At 43.8% G+C, this 22,286-nt stretch overlaps 1 protein-coding gene across 3 annotated transcripts in view; it reads left to right on the top strand.

Annotated features, from left to right (window-relative positions):
• LOC110493527 (ras and Rab interactor 2) overlaps positions 1-20,846 on the top strand; it is a 52,176-nt gene extending 31,330 nt beyond the window's left edge. For 2 of the 3 annotated variants that reach the window (XM_036949452.1, XM_036949453.1), the window contains 7 exons: positions 3,985-4,076; positions 6,971-8,377; positions 13,655-13,737; positions 14,166-14,391; positions 15,297-15,428; positions 16,422-16,585; positions 17,392-20,846. In XM_036949452.1, coding sequence (XP_036805347.1) covers positions 3,985-4,076; positions 6,971-8,377; positions 13,655-13,737; positions 14,166-14,391; positions 15,297-15,428; positions 16,422-16,585; positions 17,392-17,739 — 2,452 coding nt within the window. In that variant the 3' untranslated portion in view covers positions 17,740-20,846. Of the gene's footprint in view, positions 1-3,984; positions 4,077-6,970; positions 8,378-13,654; positions 13,738-14,165; positions 14,392-15,296; positions 15,429-16,421; positions 16,629-17,391 lie in introns of all 3 variants that reach the window. The other variant, XM_036949454.1, reaches the window with a different exon arrangement.
• Positions 20,847-22,286: the final 1,440 nt, after the last annotated feature.

Genomic DNA, 22,286 nt, shown 5'->3' with positions numbered 1-22,286 from the left:
GGGAGAAATGTATTTGTATATCCCATAACAGTAGTTCACCTGACTCTCAATTAATGCTTGTGTTGTTTGCTTAAGAATCTTTCCTGAGGGGCCTCCCAGCGCTGTGGTTAACGGCGCTGTACTACCAGAGACTCTGGGTTCGCGCCCAGGCTCTGTCGTAACCGGCCGCGACCGGGAGGTCCGTGGGGCGACGCACAATTGGCCTAGCATTGTCCGGGTTAGGGAGGGCTTGGCCGGTAGGGATATTCTTGTCTCATCGTGCACCAGCGACTCCCGTGGCGGGCCGGGTGCAGTGCGCGCTAACCAAGGTTGCCAGGTGCACGGTGTTTCCTCCGACACATTGGTGCGGCTGGCTTCCGGGTTGGATCGCGCTGTGTTAAGAAGCAATGCTACTTGGTTGGGTTGTGTATCGGAGGACGCATGACCTTCAATCTTCGTCTCTCCCGTACGGGAGTTGTAGCGATGAGACAAGATAGTAGCTACTAAACAATTGGATACCACGAAATTGGGGAGAAAAAGGGGTCAAATTCAACAACAACAAAAAACACACAAAAAAAGAAAATAATCTTTCCTGGTCCTTCTGATCATGCTTGCTGTTTTAATATTTTTTTTTAGATAGATGAGTTATTTGAGATGACCATGATAAGCAGTTGTCTAGCTGCACTCCCAGTAGTTTGGTTTCTGCTACTTCCTCAGTTTGTACTCCTTTTTCCTAGTGGAACAGACCAAAATAACTTTGGTTTTCTTGGTGTTGAAAACAAGTTTGTTCTGGCAAACCCACTCCTTGATATTCTCCAAATCTCCTTGCTGTACCTGTTGAACCGATTGTCTTACTGTATAAATTGTAGTATCATCTGCAAACATAGTAGCTTGAGTTTCAGATCAGGCATAAGGAAGGTTGTTGGTATATATTAAATAAAGAAGTGGCCCAAGGCAGCTGCCCTGCGGTATTCCACAGTTTCAAGCATGGGGGGAAGAAAATGAACCATTGATATAGGTGGACTGTTTCCTGTCAGGTAGATATGACTATACCCAATTCAATGCTACCTCCTTAAAACCATAATGCATTCATTTTGTCAAAGTTATTTCATGATCCACTAAATTAAATGCTGCGCTAAACTCTAAAAATAGTACACCCACAAACCTGCCATTATCCATAACATGACTGGTCAGTCATGTCAACCAATGCAGTGGTAGTGGAATGGTTTTTGCGATAAGCATGCTGATTGGCTGTAATCAGATCATTCTTTCTCCCATATTTGTCTACTCACAATACCCTCCAATATCTTATTGAGTGAAGGGAGTAGACTAATTGGTTGACAATTGGCAGGAGTAATGGGTTCCTTACTGTCTTTTGGAATAGGACACAGTTTAGAATGCTTCCATACATTTGCAAACATCCCTTTTTCCAGTGAACAATGAAATATGTATTTCAGTGGCGCTGCAGTCTGGAGAGCAGCATTGCGAAGTAAAAAATTGTCCATAAGATCATAACCTGTAGTTTTATTATCGGGTACCATGTGTTAAGTAAGAGGTAAGCCCTCAGGACATATCTTGTCTCAACTGCTGTAACGGATTTCCTCTTCCTCTTCTGAGGAGGAGTAGGAGAGATCGGACCAATGCGCAGCGTGGTACGTATGCATAATGTCTTTTAATGAGAATGAATACAAAATACATAAAAGAACAAGAGAATCAAAATGAAAACCGAAACAGTCCCGAATGGTGCAAACACTAAAGCGGAAAATAATCACCCACAAAACACAGGTGGGAAAAGGCTACCTAAGTATGATTCTCAATCAGAGACAACAAATGACACCTGCCTCTGATTGAGAACCATACCAGGCCAAACACATAAACACAACATAGACTGCCCAACACAACTCACACCCTGACCATACTAACACAAAGACAAAATAAAGGAACTAGGGTCAGAACGTGACAACTGCCCTCTTCTCACTTCTGGTTTTAGACCGGCTCCATGCCAGCTGGGCAGACCGACAGCTCAGAGCGAAAGACACGTCAGAACTTTGTTTCCACTGAGAAATAGAAACCGAAACATTAAACAACTGTAACGTCAGTAATGTCCAATAATGACAAAATACCAACTTATAGTAAACATACAACAATACCCCACAAGTGGAATTACGTAAAACCTTTGTGGTCAGGGAAGTAGATGAAAGGAAAGTGTGCCAGTAATGTCCAGTAATATCCAGTGATACCCAGTAATATCCAGTAATATCCAGTAATATCCAGTAATATCCAGTAATATCCAGTAATGTCCAGTAATATCCAGTAATACCCAGTAATGTCCAGTAATATCCAGTAATGTCCAGTAAGGGCTTGGCCGGTAGGGATGTCCAGTAATATCCAGTAATGTCCAGTAATATCCAGTAATATCCAGTAATATCCAGTAATGTCCAGTAATATCCAGTAATGTCCAGTAATGTCCAGTAATGTCCAGTAATATCCAGTAATGTCCAGTAATACCCAGTAATGTCCAGTAATATCCAGTAATGTCCAGTAATATCCAGTAATGTCCAGTAATATCCAGTAATATCCAGTAATGTCCAGTAATGTCCAGTAATACCCAGTAATGTCCAGTAATATCCAGTAATGTCCAGTAATACCCAGTAATGTCCAGTAATATCCAGTAATATCCAGTAATGTCCAGTAATACCCAGTAATGTCCAGTAATATCCAGTAATATCCAGTAATATCCAGTAATGTCCAGTAATGTCCAGTAATATCCAGTAATGTCCAGTAATGTCCAGTAATGTCCAGTAATGTCCAGTAATACCCAGTAATGTCCAGTAATGTCCAGTAATACCCAGTAATACCCAGTAATGTCCAGTAATGTCCAATAATGGCCAGTAATACCCAGTAATGTCCAGTAATACCCAGTAATGTCCAGTAATGTCCAGTAATGTCCAGTAATATCCAGTAATGTCCAGTAATATCCAGTAATGTCCAGTAATACCCAGTAATGTCCAGTAATACCCAGTAATGTCCAGTAATGTCCAGTAATACCCAGTAATGTCCAGTAATGTCCAGTAATACCCAGTAAGGTCCAGTAATGTCCAGTAATACCCAGTAATGTCCAGTAATGTCCAGTAATGTCCAGTAATGTCCAGTAATATCCAGTAATGTCCAGTAATATCCAGTAATGTCCAGTAATACCCAGTAATGTCCAGTAATACCCAGTAATGTCCAGTAATGTCCAGTAATGTCCAGTAATACCCAGTAATGTCCAGTAATACCCAGTAATGTCCAGTAATATCCAGTAATGTCCAGTAATGTCCAGTAATGTCCAGTAATACCCAGTAATGTCCAGTAATACCCAGTAATATCCAGTAGTGTCCAGTAATACCCAGTAATGTCCAGTAATACCCAGTAATATCCAGTAATGCCCAGTAATATTCAGTAATATCCAGTAATTTCCAGTAATATCCATAATACCCAACACAGCACAACACAATCTGGGAAAAATACAGAATATAATGATATACTTTACTATCATTAGCGGCAGGAGTTTTTCATATTCACTTGACGTGACGAGGAAAAAACTCCAGGCCCGAGTTAAAGTTCATTAATAACAAGGGACCTAGTAGGGAAAATATCCTCAATAACTTGCATATTCAATTTGACAGTAAAAAGGAATGTTTTAGTCAGCACATTGTGATTGCTTGTGAAGAGATTCACCAGCTGAGGCCTCAAGGATGTTAGTTGGCATTGAGTTGACAGTAACAGCACAGTGATGTCACTCTCTTCCTCATCTCTCTGCACCGGTCGCCCTGGTGTTCAGGCTGTTGTGTTTGCTTTGACAAACCCCTTCTACCACCCTGTGACATCACCCACCCTGAGGACAGAACACAGGTCCAGCTAGCAGGAGGAGATACAGACTGGGAAAGTCCACTCTCGGAGTCTCCTGAATATCTGTTGGACATTATAGACATAGTTGGATCATTCTCTCTCTTCTTTTTTCAGGGACGTCCTTCCCTTCACCCTGAATCTCCCAGAAGCCATTGCAGCCTCCAAGACTCAGAAAGACCTGGATGAGGTGGCCCAACTAGGAGCAGGTACTACAGTAATAGATGGGTAGAATGTGATCAACTCTATTTTCTTCTCTGCTTAAAGGGATAGTTTGGGATTCTGGCAATGAGGCCCTTTATCTACTTCCCCAGAGTCAGATGAACTTGTGGATACCATTTATATGTATCTGCGTCCGGTATCAAGGAAGTTAGAGGTAGTTTCGCAAGCCAATGCTAACTAGCGTTAGCACAATGACTGGAAGTCCACTAAAACAGCTAGCATGCTGTTCCCATAGACTTCCAGTCATTGCGCTAATTCTAGTTAGCAATTGTTAAGAGAAAAATGGTATCCACGAGTTCATCTGACTCTGGGGAAGTCCCAGACTAAACTATCCCTTTAAACCACTTTAAACCTGGCCCTGGAGATAATGAATATGATGTTGAAAAGTGGAGAATGTCCCCAAAAGTGGGCTATAAGCCAATGAATTATCCGATAGTAAATTGATATAGAAGGAATCCAAATGGGCTGTGTCTCCTTGAGTACATACAAGCATAACGTAAAAAAGCCCCTCATTCCACAGAGTGACATTTCTATGTGTACAGGTGCTGCGGCTACTGATAGCATCTATTAGTTTTATATGTTAGTTAACTCATGCTGACCGGTGTGATCTGGTTTCATGGCAGGTTTAGTTAGTCACTCTGTCATGATATTCTTAGTTTCCTTCTGTTGAAACTCCAGTGTGTGAGTCAGTTTCCTCCAGGCAGGCTGCATAACTCAGGGCTGGGGAGGAGGGTGTGGTGACTGGAGTATTATACACACAGGCACGAACACACACACAGGCATGGACACAGGCACAGAGAGAAAATATATATTTGCAGACACGTCTCAAGACTTCTATGTTATTGTGTGGAACACGTGAATGAAATTCATGCTGTCTGTCTAGGGTACCAAGAAAGCAGATCGTCTTGAAGCCTCTCAAATATTACTTTTCTGGTGCCACATTTCCATGGAGATTTAAACCCACACCAGTGTGTCGCCAGTGTTTTACAGAAAAGGCTGAGCCTTTTAGCTCAAACACTGCGGTAAATCCTGTACAGAAATGCATAATGGGTATTTTCTCTCTCAGGGGGCAAAAAGGATATTGTTTTGCGGCACCAAGATTTTATCAAAGGTTTTTCCAAGGGCAGCAGACTTTGGCTCGGCTAAGTCATTTCAACGTAGTTCATGAATTATTCATACTAACTACAAGGTCAAGAAGGGAATAGCGGACATTGTTCCCCCTACTGAATTGAGTTTGTTCACTCACTACATACACACCTTGTTGCAGTATACTCCATTACGGAAGGTTATGAATACATTACTGACACACAATTTAGCTCTGGGTACAGAGTCTGTCCAAGGCTCAGAAAGTAGTGGAGGAAGAAATGTCCTTTGAACTATCAGTATGCTCTCTGCAGGAGATCCATCCAGGCTATTCCCTGTGGGGTCACTGCTAAACCCAGCCCAGGATGAGTGCACTCTGGGTGGGGTAAAGAGCAGGGAGAGGTTGCCTGTCTCAGTCTAGCTCCAGAGGTCATGTTTCTCAAGTGGGCATTGCATCAATACCACCGAGTTGTTTCCGTCCCTAGACTAGAGAGGTGTGAAAAGCCCTTTGAAGCGGTGCCCGACATAGCTCCGTCGCTCTCTGCCGTTCCAGATGTGTTGCTGTGCAGAGGGTGTGTGTGTGCTTGTGGAATTCAATGCGTACAGAATGTGCTTCGCAGTCCTCTAAAGTAACTTATGGAATCATTTATAACAGTCTGTAGATTCTATTACATGAATGCCATTATTCTGTAAAGTATTTCTTAGTGTGTGATTGTTTGTCTGAATGAGTTAGCACAGAGACTTGTGTACCAAGTGCCAGCAAACAATAGACTGATTCAGTGGATACAAGTGAAAAAACAGAAGAGACGATCGTAACGGAAACCAATGTCCTGCATCGCAGCAGGAAACTCGGGCAAAGAGAAGGGAGGTGGAGGGCGATCAGGAAAGAGGAGGGCCTATACACTACTGTAGGCCTGTCCAGTGTGTAGACTCCTCCCACCACCCCTGTGGAATTTGCATGTGTGACTCCCTCTCCGTCTCTCTGTCTCTCTGGGTGTGTGTCTGTCAGGACAGCATTCTTGAATCAGTGCTGGGCGATGCAGGGCTGAGCTCACCACATTCTCCGCTGCCTCAGAAGAGCGTAGGATCACAGAGGAAAAGAGAGAAAGAAAGAGAGGGATATAAAAAGGTTGACTGCCTAACTACAGTGCTACTTGCACTATATTGTGGATGTGTCAGTGAACTGGAGGATAAAGTAAGTGGGAAAGGGGTGTTGATGGTAGTTCCTGTGGGTGTTCATGCATTTTATTTGTGTGTTTGGGTCAAGGTTAGGGCTAGGCGGTTTGTAGGTTTCTGTGTATGAGGGTATGTATGTGTCTGTTTATGAGGGTATGTATGTCTGTGTATGAGGGTATGTATGTCTGTTTATGAGGGTATGTATGTGTCTGTTTATGAGGGAATGTATGTGTCTGTTTATGAGGGTGTGTATGAGTCTGTTTATGAGGGTGTGTATGAGTCTGTTTATGAGGGTATGTATGTGTCTGTGTATGAGGGTATGTATGTGTCTGTTTATGAGGGTATGTATGTGTCTGTGTATGAGGGTATGTATGTCTCTGTTTATCGGGGTATGTATGTGTCTGTGTATGAGGGTATGTATGTGTCTGTGTATGAGGGTATGTAAGTGTCTATGTATGAGGGTATGTGTCTGTGCGTGAAGGTGTTTGTCTGTTTCTTTGAATGGTTATCATGACTTTGAGTGTTATTGGGTCAGGTTGTGGTTAGGCAGCTATTGGAGGTTTTTAAATGTATACAGTGTGTGGACTCTGTTAATGATTCCTAATATCTTTTCTCCTGTTAGGATTCTGGCACTCTGCTCTAGGCAGCCTGCGAAGGACAACCTCTCCCTCTCGCCCTCCACCACAGCGCCCTGACAGAGACGGTGACAACCAGGGTGCAGAGAGGACACAAGGGAAACAGAGTGTGACTCGCCACAACAGCGTTCCTCCAGCTCGTCCCCCTTCCTCCTCCTCCTCTCGCCTGGAGAGAAGCCAGTCCAACGGGGCTCTTTGCTTCGTCAACCCCCTCTTCCTCCAGACTCACCGGCGGCTTGAGGAAGACCCTCCATCCTCTTCCTCCTCTCCTTCCCCCTACGTCACACACTCCACCCCCAGCCCAGGAACTACCGGTGGGACGCCTTCGGCCCCTGTCACTGACCCCAACGTGAACAGGAAGTCACGCCCACCTCGGCCCCCGCCTCCCCATTCCCTCTTATTCCCGCCCCCCCGTTCCCTCTCCCAGCGCCGCCAAGCTCCCCCTCCCCCCACCCCTCTACCCCAGAAGCCCAAGAGCAGCATGCCCGAAACGCCCGCAGCCATTGTTGTCACCAGGCAACCACTGCAACCTTCATCCAATCAGAACCTTCGACCCACCCCTCGCCCTCCCATGGGTGCCAGGCACAGCAGCCATTCCAAAAAGATGACAAGCAGCGCCGCCATCCCTGTGCCCCACCAACACCCTCAGCACCCTCCTCCCCCACGCCCCAATAAACCTGACATCGACGCCCACCGGTGCCACATCGCTCTTGATGACGAAACTATTGCCAAGGCTCTGTCCCGTGCCAAGCTTCCCCCTTGCCAGACACCAGCCATACCCGCTCCCTCCATAGTGGGAAATGGTGCTGGTAGCCCCCCCAGCCCTCCGGGTAAGACCCCCAGGCGAGAGGGACAAGAGGGGACGCTGAGCGACATGTCCATCTCCACCTCTTCCTCAGATTCTCTGGACTACTCCCACCCTCCCCTCTCCCTCCCCGCCAGCCCCCCTCTCAGATTACGGCATCACCTTGGCAACAACAAGGACAGCAGCGACGACGAAGACCTCTGTGACGAAGAAGAGGAAGACTACGGCGTCAGCCTGGAGAACGACCTGGACCAGGGCCTCCGTCCTCCCTTCAAAGCCCACCGGAGAGGGGTCGGGGTCAAAGTTGCGCTGAACTTCCGGAAAGTTTCTGGAGTCTTCAGCACGTTCATGACCCCAGAAAGGCGAGCCGTGAGGAGGATAGCGGAGCTCTCCAGGGACAAGAGTTCCTACTTTGGATGCCTGGTTCAGGATTATATCAGTTTTGTACAGGAGAATAAGGGGTGTCATACGTCAGGCTTAGACCTCCTGCAGACCCTCAGACAGTTCATGACCCAGATGAAGGCCTACTTGACACAGAGCTCCGAACTGGACCCGCCCATCGAATCCCTCATACCCGAGGATCAGATAGGTGAGTTTGTGTGTGTGGGGTGGGGTGGGGGGGGGGGGGGGGGGGGGGGGGGGGGGGTGGTGTCTTTATGGCCTACTGTACATATCATTGAAACTCAGGCTACAAGGAAGCTGGTGTGTGGGTAGATACATACGTACTTCACATGAACGTCTGTATGAGTGTGTGGTTGTGGGTGTTTCTCATATCCCAATTATTTGCTCATGTTGGCTCTCTATCCGAGCACTTCAGCTCTAATAGGGAAGTAATACCTAAAAACTAGTTTCACAGTGACCTAATCCACTTACAACATATTTACAGTGATAAACTGTCAAGACTTAGTCTACGTACATGATGAAAATTAGCCCAGCTATTTGAAGCACTCCCTATTAGTCCATGTTAAGACAGACTGGTTATAGAAACCAGTGTTGGGTTACGGAGATGCCAGTGAGATGCCAGTGAGATGCCAGTGTACCCTCCCTTCCCTACAGTCAGTTATTCCTGGCCTCTCCAGCTTGGCACAAATTCACACAGTTGTGCCAAATGCCAAGCTTCTTTCGTGGTTCAATTGGAATGGCAAAAATTACAATTATCTCCCAACCAAAATCCCTAAATGTCAGGGATTCTTTTAATGTGGGACCAAATATGGTGTGACTTACTAGTGACAGAAAATAGGCCTAGTTAGAGGAGGCTACAATACGTAGTCCTCATTTTGACGACACGGAGCTGAAGCAAGCAAGTGATAATGTTTGACAGTAAAATTGTGATGGAGGCTGACTTAGCCAATGTTGTCAAATAGGGTTTTCATTGAGTTTGGGCTGAATACGTATTTGCATGATTATGTAGCCATAATTCTACACTCGTCTCTTTTCCCTTGTTCTTTGTAAACAACAACAGCCAAGCATTGTTCAGAGAAGAAGTGGTTGTTGGAGTGGTAGCTGACCTCTCTCTCTCTCTCGTTCTCTCTCTCGCTCTCTCTCTTTCTCTCTCTCTCTTTCTCTCTCTCTCTCTCTGTCTCTCTCCCTCTCTCTTTGTCTCTCTCCCTCTCTCTCTTTGTCTCTCTCCCTCTCTCTCTTTGTCTCTCTCCCTCTCTCTCTTTGTCTCTCTCCCTCTCTCTCTTTGTCTCTCTCCCTCTCTCTATCTCTCTCTCTCTCTGTCTCTCAATTCAATTCAATTCAAGGGGCTTTATTGGCATGGGAAACGTGTTAACATTGCCAAAGCAAGTGACTCTCTCTCGTTCAACTTAGAAGTATGCCAGGTAATAAACATAACAATAAAAGACTACCAATGCTCTCGATAGGTCTATGCATACATTTACTAAACCAGGCACATTAACATTCTGCGACCCAAAGGACAGTAACATAGGCTAGGATGTTCCGTGTTTGCCACCAGATACAATGTTTACAAGGTTTAGTCTCGACTAGTAACACAAATGGGATTCCTGTATAGACAGACAGACTGACGTAATGGTGAAAGCCGCAGGCTATGGAAGGCTTTCAGGAATAGAGAAGTGAAGCTTGGACCGTGCTCTCCTACACTCACTGTTGACATACTATGTCAGTGTAGACTGTATACTGTATGTATAAGAGGCGTTAGGGAGAAATGGGTGTAGGTCGTCGTAATGTCATTTAAAAGCCCAAACTGGATCGATTTACTAGTAATTGAGGTAAGGGGGGGGGGGGGTAAAATGTATAGTTTTACTGGTAATTGAGGTAAAGAGTGAGCATGGAGGTAGAGTATCCAAGTGTGTGCTTATAAAGGGAACCAGAGGACTGTCAACACACACAGATACCCACCGACACACATACACACACACAGGTTGGTTTTACCATTCAAAATCCTATTTTCCTTAACCCCAAACCCCTTACCCTAAAACTGAACCTAACCCTAACTCTAGAGACAGTTTGTGCTGTTCTATTTTGAGCCTGTAATCGAATCCACAAGTGCTGATGCTCCAGATACTCAACTAGTCTAAAGAAGGCCAGTTTAATTGCTTCTTTAATCAGAACAACAGTATTCAGCTGTGACATAATTGTAAAAGGGGTGTCTAATGATCAATTAGCCTTTTAAAATGATCAACTTGGATTAGCTAACACAACGTGCCATTGGAACACAGGAGTGATGGTTGCTGATAATGGGTTTCCAGCTACAATAGTAATTTACAACATTAACAATGTCTACACTGTATTTCTGATGAATTTGATGTTATTTTAATGGACAAAAAAATATATATATTTTTCTTTGAAAAACAAGGACATTTCTAAGTGACCCCAAACTTTTGAATGGTAGTGTAGGTGACCTATGAGTACAGTCATGGTATGATTCATTGTATAGGCTGACCCCAAACTTTTGAACGGTAGTGTATATCATAAGGCCTTTCCACAAATAGAACAATGAGACAGATATTTCACCTGAGGTATAAATGTGAAGCATCCGGTTGGCGTTTCCACTCACTACCAAATATGGTGATCAGAGGAAACCCAGTGGCCGGCGGAGGGAGAAGATTGAGCGAGATGGGTTTTTGCCATATGACCTCCATACAGTTTTCTGTTTCCAAAACTAGAATCTGGAACAAACAGAGTGGACTGCGTTTTAGAGACTTTATCTTTTGCTAAAGTTGTAAAATATGTTGTTGTTTAGGAGGAGTATAAGGGTGAATTGAGTTATTGCACACATGCACTTTACGGAGTAGGTGCTCCCTAACAGACATATGAAAATACATGCTAGAATGAGCCAATAGGATCCCACTAGCTCATGCTTGGCTCTGCCCACCTCCTTGTTTGTTCTGCACACTATGCTTCATTTGCTCCTATTGGAAACGACAGGCTCTGGTCTATCTTGGGTTAGTTCTAGAAGTCGTTGGCCTTTCTTTGAGGGCCTAGTTATACCGTAACACAGTGGCGTTAAGAATCTCCTGGTTTACAGGCCACATCAGGCCTGCAAGTCACATTATGCTGGCTGGCAAAGTGATGTGTAATTCCTATTGGAATCCAGCCAGAGTTATGATATCCAACAAGTGGAATTGTTAATCACCTGCAACCTGCATTCAGAATGACTGCTAGGGTAGGGAAGATTGAATACTGAGACGACCTCAATCATTTAAACTGGAACAACCATCTCAGTAACGGGTGCAATAAATCCAACAGATTGGATGTTTAAAAAGAACTGTGTTATTTATCTTTGTGTAGCACAAAATGTATCAACCAATCGTTGTACATGCAAAAACACAGATATTACAGTAAAACAAACTATTCTGAAAATCTCCCTGCAATAGAGCATGCTGGGAAATAGTATATTATTCTTTTTTTACATTTGTTTTCACCTTTAATTTGACCTTTAAGTCAATGCTGAGACCAAGGTATCTCTTCCAGATGAGCCCTGTGTAGCACCACAATACACATCAAAATACAGTAAACACAATGGACCTCATATTCATATACACAATAGTATATGCCTTATTATACACAACAACAAAAGCTAATCATAAAAAACTAGACACATTCTTCAGTATGACGAGGTCCCCTAACAGTGATGAAGGACGTCTGGTTCTATGTAGAACCCTTCTTGCCTTCCAAAGAAACATCAAAGAACCCTCTCTTCCAAAAACAATGTCGAATGTTCAAGGTTGTAGGTAGAACCATTTGGCTTACAAAGGACCCTTGTCTTCCAAAAAGGGTTCTTCTGATCAAACTGGTTCTTGGTAGAACCCTATCTCTCCACAAAGAACCCTTTTGGAACCCTTTTTTCTAAGGAGTGTAGCCCATTGTTGCCCAAGACTTACAGTGTAGCCCAAGGCTTTACAGAGGAGGTATAGCAACATAACAAACATTGCCCAACATACCAAGGAGTCAAGGTCCTGAGAGGAAACCAGCAGTAAGGAAGTGTAGAGAGACGTGTGTGTGTGTGTGTTTACTTCATGTGTATGAACTACTAACCAGTGTGTGTTTATCCAGCTCCTGAGTCCATGTTAATAATCTACCTACCTCTCCATCTATTCAGAATCATATTTATTTTATTAGTCGTAGCCGACAGTAAGACGCTACCCAGTTTTTACCTTGGTTGACATTGCTTTGCTAAACTGGCTCATTTACATATAGGAATATAGTGCTGTGTAGTCTGTAGGGAGTGGGGAGTTTTCTAACCTTACACTTCCCCAAACCTACCTCTTTTTATCTTTCTTTCTCTATCTCTCTGTACACCCCCCTCTCTGTACTCCCCTCTCTCTCTCTCTCTCTCTCTCTCTCTCTCTCTCTCTCTCTCTCTCTCTCTCTCTCTCTGTACCTCTCTCTCTGTACCTCTCTCTCTCCCTGTACCTCTCTCTCTCTCTCAAGCTCTCTGTACCTCTCTCTCTCTCTCTTTCTCTCTTTCTCTCTTTCTCTCTTTCTCTCTCTCTTTCTTTCTCCCAGCTCTGTTTTCCTGGAAAACCCAGCATTGCTCATGTCAAACACCATAAAGCAGTCCTCCTTTCTTGACTTCTGCTACTCTCAGGTTTTCCACACAATAGGCCACTAGATTAATTTGGATGAAGTCCTTTTGCATGATACAGTGGCGTTAACCAATGCAAAACTACGGTTCAGTACCCAGCTGCCGGCTACGGTTCATGGGCTCTGTCACCGCTAGTTAATCAGCAGCAATGACTGAGAAACAGTTATTTGCTTGAAAACAGGTTGCACCGCTTCGCTGACCCTGATTTTATACAGTTTGAGGTCAGATGAAAAATAATAGAATAGGCTACGTGATGGATGTGAGCTATTGTTTTATCAAACTGTGAACTTTGTGTTCAAGGATGTATCCATTATTCTCCCGGGGATCTTGAGGTGATGTCCGTTAGTGCAGGTTCAGCTATGGTTATGGCTGGGTTATGTTTTAGGGCGAGGCAGTGGAAGTAGCTCTTCACAGCGTACGCACCATCGTACAGTAAAATGCTATTGCATGGTCAAACTGCATCTGGGTCAGTTGAGGTTTTTAATGGTTATGGATGGTATTTATTTTACGGCATGACTTTTTACAGCGTTTACGTTTACCGTTTTATTGCGGAAAAGCGTTTGCAGTGGCATGAGATTTACCCCCTTTAAAAGTTTGAAATGTGAGGCTCTTATGTAACGGAGAGTTTTACCACATCCTCCTAATTGTGTGAAACATTGATCGAACTCCAAAAAAAAGACGAAGAAAGCCCTGCACACGGCAGTGTGTCTTGATCCAGTTTAGATTTATTGAACTCCATTGACGACTCAATATGGGCCAAGCCGGTTTGGGGAAGCAGCCACTAACTCCCAACGTGTCTGTGTGTTTTATCTCTAGACTCTGTCCTGGAGAAGGCCATGCACAAATGTGTGTTGAAGCCACTGAAGGGCGTAGTGGAAGTGGCCCTGCACGACTTCCAGGTGAGCTTTGTCTTCCATTGCAGCACCTGATAGAATCATAGTTGATTCGTAAAGTTAGTAGAACGTCAGTCAAGGAGCTCATGTCTTTTAACAGGATATATTTTATATGCAGTGTTTACACTAAGGAGAATCCTGAAGTTGATGTCACCATAACCACAGGTCTGAGAGGTTTTCTCCCCTTCTGGTAATGACATTTCTATGATGGAAATAGAACAAATAGAAGGAACAATGATCATAGAAATGTAATTAATAGATGGCGATCATGACCATGATGATGATTCATAACCTTGTTTGTCTAGTAATTATATATCTATAACCATAACCTTGACCTTCCTCTCTCTCCTCTCCCATTTAAGCATTGGGGCTTTGTCACTTCTTATAGCTAAACTTCTACGCTCATAACCTTCTCCTCCTTCCTCTCCTCCTAGGTGAGCAGTGGAGGCTGGCAGCAGCTGAGGGAGAACCTGGCCCTGGCTAAGACCCGGAGGCCCCAGGACCTGGGTGTGGACGGGGCCGTGCCCCCTGACCCCATGGCCATCGAGAAGATCCGCCACAAGTTCCACAACATGAGGAAGATGTACTCCCCGGATAAGAAGGTGTCGCTGCTGCTCCGAGTGTGTAAACTCATCTACACCATCATGCAGGATAACTCAGGTAGGTGGGATTGGGGGGAGGATGTGTTTTGGGAGAGAGGGTGCATGTGCAGAGAGTGTGGATGAGTTCCACATATGTCTATAGTGTACCTTGTTGTGTATTACACAAGATTGGGATCAATTCCATTTAAATTCAGTAAATTCAGGAAGGAAACTAAAAAGCACTTTTTCTTAATTCTTCTGTTTGATCAAATATTTTAGAAATTCTATTGAAATTCTATTGACCCCTAACCCTGTTTTATCTGCATGCTTCTGAGTGTGTGTGTTTGTGTGTTCATGTGTGTGTTTTCATCTGACCACACCTTTCCTATACCTCACCTTGCCTTTCCCCGCTGTGTAACTCTCTCTCAGAGTGGATGTACAGGGAGGATGACTTCCTGCCCATACTGGCCTACGTCCTGGCCCATTGTGACATGCCTTTATCTCTCTCTCTCTCTCTCTCTCTCTCTCTCTCTCTCTCGCTCTCTTTCTCTCTCTCCTCTCTCGCTCTCGCTAGTCGCTCTCTCTCTCTTGTCTCTTCTCTTCTTTCTCTCTCTCTCTCTCTCTCTCTCTCTCTCTCTCTCTCTCTCTCTCTCCCTCTCACTCTCTCTCTCTCTCTGTTCTCTCTATATCTCTTCTCTCTCTCTCTCTCTCTCCTCTCTCGCTCTTGCTTGTCGCTCTCTCTCTCCCTTGTCTCTTCTCTTCTTTCTCTCTCCTCTCTCTCTCTCTCGCTCTCCTCTATCTCTCTCTTCTCTCTCTCCTCTCTCGCTCTCTCTTCTCTCTCTCCACTCTCTCCACTCTCTCTCAATTGACTTCAATTCAATTTGCTTCATTGGCATGACGTAAGAATGTACATATTACCAAAGCTTACTTTGGAGATGTACAATATTAACAGAAAAATAATAATAATCTGTCTCTCTCTCTCAGGGAGGATGTACGGAGCAGATGACTTCCTACCGATGCTGACCTATGTCCTGGCCCAGTGTGACATGCCTCAGCTGGACACTGAGATCCTCTACATGATGGAGCTGCTGGATCCCACACTGCTGCATGGAGAGGGTAGGTCTCCCATCACATAATGACACTGGATTCAATACCACAGTATACAGTTTACCTGGACTGATCATTGAAGAGGGGAGGTCTACCTGTCTGTCTTCTCCAACTGATCTATCGCTACCTTTTATCTATCAGAATGAGTCAAGCTCGTGTTGTGTCACGCTGCTAAGCGACCCAGTGAACTGGCCGTCTTGCAAAGTTTTGTGGTGACAGATTTCACCTTCACACCTTCACACCTTCACCTTCACACAAGTACAGGAGGCAGTGTCTGGACTGACAATAGATCTGCCTGGCCCAATCATAGTCCAACTTCAGGAACTTGGGTCAGGACAACACAATCTGGTCAGTTCTCCTGTGTGTCCGTATCATAAACCACAGTCAAAACGCAGCCCTACCTCACTTTAACTCACAGTAATATTAGATCTAGACAGGTCTATAAAAAATTAAATCTAGTATCTTGGTACACTCTACCTAACATCATTTTTTTCTGCAATAAACAGGCAATTTATCTCAAAATCAAGTTCACAACCATGCATATGTGTTAGCTCAGGTCGTGCAAGGCAACTACAGGTCAAGTTCAAGCCCAGACTGGAAGGCAGGCTTGGTAGGAAACAAGTGTGTTCCACAGGAAGACGATGTGAATTGGAATGTTCATAAGGTGTGGGTGGGTTCCCTTGGAAAAGGTATTGTCCCTCTAGTTAGTGGCTTCCTGATGATTATCTTACAAAGGGCACTTCCTCTAGTCCATTGTCCTGTTTTCAGTCCCAAACACACTGTAGGAGTGCAATGCGATATACTCACGTATAAACCAGAATGTATTCTTCACCAACATACAGACCGTATACGTCATTTTCCACCTCGTATAGCCTCGTTGACACATTAACACGACCACAGTCAAACTGCAGCATGCCCATATTGACATGTATTATATTTCTCTTCCTGGGTCTCCTCCTTCCTTGCCTGCTCTCCCCTTCTCCCCAACCTTCCCTCTCCCAGGTGGCTACTACCTCACCAGTGCGTACGGGGCCATGGCTCTCATCAAGAACTTCCAGGAGGAACAGGCAGCCAGGGTCCTCAGCTCCGAGGCCAGAGACACCCTGCACCAGTGGCACCGCCGACGCACCGCCCAGCGCACGGCACCCTCCGTGGACGACTTCCAGGTATCGCCCTGAACCCCATCTGACCCCCCCCCCACCCCAGGCAGTGAGTTTGAAAGAACACCCCCCTAAAACGCCTCCCCCGAGACGGGGACTGAATCTGCATGGCTCCAGTGTGAAGTTTCCCTTAAGTACAGATCTAGGATCAGCTTTCTTTCCCCCAGTCCTAACCTTAACCATTAGTGGGGGGAAATGCAAAACTGACCCAAGATTAGCGTCAAGGGGCAACTTCACTCAACACCAATCTGCATGAGATGCGCCGGTGGTGACATGCCGAGACTATCCCTCTACATCTGGATCTGTATTCAAAATTGATCTGGAACTATGAACACTATGACACTTTTGGAAGAAAAATATGTGTTTGATTTACGGGTTAGGGAAGGTCAAGAAGGGAGTGATATTGAGAAGGAAGCTGATAGGTAGATGAGGTAGGACTAATCTAATGCATGTGATTGTGCGCTAATGTCACGTTGTCTTGGTTTTTCTCTGTTCGCTCTGAAATGGCTGTGTCTTCCTGTAAACACCATACAAATAATAGAGGCTATAGAGTCGTACCAAAGCTACTTCATCTTTCTCCCTGTGTGTCTTTAAAAAAAAAAACATTCCTGTGTATTTGTGTCTCAGTTCTGATCCTGCATGAGCACCTGCATATAACTGATATCCGTGTAATGTTCTCTGTCTCTCTTTATGTCATTTTCTCCCATGTATTTTTGCATGTGTATATTTTATATCTGTTTTGCATGTTTGCATACATGTATATTTGGATCAATGATACCTGTATCACATTCCTTGTATCCCTTCTCCTTCAGAACTACCTGCGAGTCGCCTTACAAGAAGTCAACAGCGGCTGCACAGCCAAAACCCTCCTAGTCCACCCGTACTCCACCACCGAAGAAGTATGCTCGCTCTGCGCCTACAAGTTCAAAGTTCATGACCCCGAGAACCACTCCCTCTTTCTCATCACTGAGGCAACCAGTCAGCAGCTAGCCCTGGACACACACCCCCAGCGAATCAAAGCGGAGATACACAGCCACCCAAACTCGCAACCCTTCCATTTTGTCTACCGCAGAGTGCCCAACCTTAACCTGTGTATACCAGCTATCCCAGCTAACCAGCACAATGGCAACTGCCTACTGCCTAGCCAATTGGATGAATGAAACTGAATTGAAATGAAATAAAAAACCTTATTGATCCCTAGAGGGGACATTGGATTTTTCACTAGTGTACAAACACATACAGGAACAATTCAGACTCATACATCAGCACACATAGACCTGAGAGAGCACTGATGGAGGGTGGAACAAGTACTGCTGAGACTGAGGCAGTCCTAATATGGACACCACGCGGGTATGATGGAATGATACTGAATGGTGATACTGAGGATGTCCTAATATGGACGTGTATCCATAGAATGGTAGTGAATGGCGGAAATTGAAAAAATACACTGTATATTTCAACTATAGGGTCAGAGAATGTTGCTGTGTGTTGTGAAGGGATCCTAGACTACTCAATGGAAAAAGTAGTTCCTATTCTTCTAAAAGGAGACAGAAAGAGGAAGCAGGTGTGGAGAGAAGTGTCTGGTGTCTGCATGCATTTCACTCTCTTTTTTGGGATACGGCACGTGAACGTCAGGAGTTGGTTGGTCAAGTCCAGTGTCGGGTCAGCTTGGACTTTGTGTTTCCTAAAGAAGGAGCACAAAATGGCCGCCGCAGAGCCCTCCATACTCTGATACGCGCGCTCTGAGAACTGACTGACGTTTCTAGTAGTATGACTGGGGCCTGAAGTATACTTTTTAAGAAACACCCTTGTGTGACTCTTTTGTGAGGTCATCGGACCAGGAAGTTCTCTTACATCACATCCTCATGGTCTGTTTTCGTTACAAGGACAAATGTACATGCATGCTCCTCTTGCAGAAGTCAGTGTATCTGACTGTCTTCTTCTAACACTGGGACCTGGTTAGAGAACGCTGAGCTTCTGCTCCTTTCCGGTGCTTGACTTGGGCAGGAGCTCATCGAAGCTAAGTACCTGCACCTCAAATGTTCTGCTGCTTGAGCTCCTGTTCCTCTTATAGAATATTAGCTCAAAAGTATTGTGGAGCCCCTGCACCTGAATTTGAACAGTACCGGCAGCCAGAATCAAGTCCAGCGCTGCTGCTTTCTATCCAGGTCAACACATAGAATGGGATGACCCGACTGTGTGATCTCACAGTTGTCTTTTACATTACCTCTGGGGCTTGATTCAATCCGTATCACCGAAATCCAGCGCTATAGCGGAAGGTTGACGTTTATTGTCATTGAGTCTTGCCCTGGGAGCAGCAGTGAGCGATTTCCGCTAGATGGGCCAGCTGCAAAGCCAAAATTGTCTAATTCGTAAAAATTCATGAAAACTAAATGTAGCTTTTTGGTCATAATTTAAGGTTAGAGTTAGGCATTCGGGTTAGCGGTGTGTTTAAGGTTAGAGTTAAGGTTAGGTTTTTATGACTTTGTGGCTGTGCCAGCTAGTGACCACTCTGTAGAGCTGACTCCAGGGCAAGATTCATGACAATAAATGCCAACCTGCATTTAGCATGCTTGATTTCTGATTGAGCTGACAAAATGCAGTTTACTATGAATGCAGTCTCCATAAACGTGGGAACATTGCCATTAAATGTAAATCGCGCTATAACTTTGAACTTCAGCGATTTGGATTGAATCGAGCCACCCCACTGGGCACAAACTGGTTGAATCAATGTTGTTTCCACATCATTTTTTTTTAAATCATTGAAAAAACGTGGATAGACATTGAATTGACGTTGTCCTGGTGTGATGTGTGAAGAAGCTAAACAGATGCTTTGCGATGGTTGGCTGGACTTTCATGTGGATTTGGCGACACCTGCAAGATAATTGAAGAATGGCTTGCAGCAGAATGGACATCATATCAACTTGCATACTCTTGAGTTTACAACCTAAATGTAATTTGCAATGCCATTATATTCAAACAAAAGAGAAACCCGCAGACTGCTCTTGCTGGTATTACTTGTTTTGAAATATGCTTTAATTAGAGCAAGAGCAATGTGCAGGTTTCTCTTTTCTTTGAGGTTATCATATTCCCTCGCACCTGCAACCAGATAAGTCAGATGTGCGAGTGTTTTTTGAAATAAGAAATACAATTATATCAAATTATATAAGTGAATATATTTTTGTGTAGCATTTTGTCTGATTATTTTGCTGCAGTTGCTGGTCAACTGTAGACAACGTAAAAGTGTAGATTGTGTTTTTATAGGAAAATTCTATTTTATTTGGATTGAAAACGTAACCAGTGTGTTCCTGAGATCATTTCCCCCACATGCCGTACGATTTTATGCCAGTAAATTAAACCAATAAATATTTTGGAGACAGAATCTGAATTGACTCAACTAAACGTGTGTCTATATCAACTGTCTCAGCAAATGGGAATGACTGTATTCAAAGTTGTACTGGAAAGTTGATATTGTATTTGTTGTTGAGAATATGCTATTTTTGTTTCTGTCTGTTATCTATAGGGGTCACTGGTTCCTTATCAGCTATTGAGAAGAGATTTGAATCTAAACTAATTTCCCCTTGAGGATGAATAAAGTACAATCTCATCTCAGTCAGTATTAGTGTGTATTACTGAGAGAGTTTGGTGATCTCTAAAAAGAGAACGGTCAACCGTTTTATTGAGATAAGTATTGTACAGTCAGTTGATATAATGGTAATCATTCGGTAACGACATAACCATTTCTAACCATTTTAATACTGCACATACTGACATTCTCCTGACACACTTTGTGATTGCTAACACCTGTATGATTTTCTTCCGTCACTGTTTTGCCCTAATTAAAACGTGACGAATAGAAATGGATATGTAGTATGTTCGAATAATATTAAAACACTACTGCTTAACCAACCAAACTGTATTTTTCATCTTATATATATTCTGGGTGGATTTTTTTTTATTTTTATGTATTTTTCGAATTGTAATGCAAATAAAGTTTATGAAATGACGGGGGGTGGGGGGTTAAAATATGCGAGATGGTGTTGGGTGTCCTCCCCCAAAAGCCCTGTAGCCTTTCTTTGACTATTGCACCCATTAAAACTAAAACTCCCTATTATGGGGTTCTTTTGTTGACTCTGAGTGACCATTTGTTGCCATGTTGGACTAAAGTAGGAGTGAATATACTTTAATAAGAAATAACATGCATCTAAAATGTTACTCCACAAACAGTTACTGTCGTTTGTCTTTGAATAAAAACACCACAATGTAATCCATTTGAACAGTTTTATTTGTCGATTACATTTAGCAAATCACAAATGTGAAAAATGAAATGTAGAAATTAGTATGTGTGTAAATATATCCATGATATAAACAAGAGTCGTTAAAGCTAGATCGGACACAGTATGAACCTCCTTCGGTGCATTCAGTGGGATATGTGCCTTTACGCATGAATCAATATCTTCTTATCTCCTCTCCTTTCTTTTGCATGTTTTTCGATCTGGTGTTGTTTGCCATAAGCATATGGTGGCCAACACTTCAACTGTCTCTTGACTTTAGACTAGAGCCTTTTCAGACTCCAATGCGTGATTACAGTTTTTTTTTCTGAATGCTTAAACACTAACAGTGATTCTTGAAGCACTATCTCTGAAACCATTAACACTTGTAGCCGATGCATTTACCAAGTGTGCCAAACTGAATGCACGTTCTCTGCTTTACACTGAGTTTGTAATTTTATAACACACTTTTTTTGCAAAACTGTAAACACCACCCACTGCTTTTACACTCAGTTTGCAATTTAATAACACACTTCTAGCAAAACTGTAAACATTGGTCTCTACATTGCTACACTATTTCGCCAATTGCCTTTCCACGTTGACACATGGGAAAACACTTTTAGATAATGAGTTCACTTACAAATCATAGCTTGAGAACTATACATAGGCCACTGGTAAACATTTGGTTTGGACAACAATGGAGGCCAATATTGGACAGAGAGGAAGAGGGGTGAGAACTGGAGGAGGACGAGGAGGTGAAGAAGTAGGAGGAGGAGGAAGAGGTGAAGTAGGACGGGGGAGAAGGAGAGGAAGGGGAGTCAGGAACACAATAACGGATGAAATCATGTTGTCAGCCATGGGATGAGCATGAGGGAGGCTGGGCAACGGGTTCAACCAAATCTGAGCCGTTATACTGTTGCAGGTATCATCCGGATATTTCGAAATGAGAACCGGTAAGCATCTGTAAGGGCTGTAGTCTTACTGGTACAGTAATATGTACTGTACTTTCGTAATGAGAAGGATCTATCACTAAAACCATTCAAATGTTTTAACAGAACTGCAAGAAAACCCGTATCTGGTGGAAGAGGTGGACTGCTCACCCCAGAGCTGGAGACCCACATTGTGGTCATTGCAAATAACTGTATCAGACTCAGAGACCTGCAGGACCACATAATGGTAGATAACACCATATTCCTAAACGTCAACAGAGTGAGTCCTAAACGTCAACAGAGTGAGTCTCTGCACGGTCGTCTACTGAAACGCAATAGAATTAGGATGAAGCAGTCTCTTTCGAAATAAACTCAGACTGTGTAAAACAACTGAGATATGAGTATGTGCAGGTAAACTATACTATCCTAGCATTGGTACTGGATCTGGAAGTGTATGGTGCTACATAATATTGACTGATCCCTGTCTTTTCATACTGTGCTACATTG

This window comes from Oncorhynchus mykiss, chromosome 17 (assembly GCF_013265735.2).
Source record: "Oncorhynchus mykiss isolate Arlee chromosome 17, USDA_OmykA_1.1, whole genome shotgun sequence".
Lineage (NCBI taxonomy): Eukaryota > Metazoa > Chordata > Actinopteri > Salmoniformes > Salmonidae > Oncorhynchus > Oncorhynchus mykiss.
The sequence above is the reverse complement of the archived record's forward strand: the minus strand, read 5'-3'. Positions and strand labels throughout refer to the sequence as shown.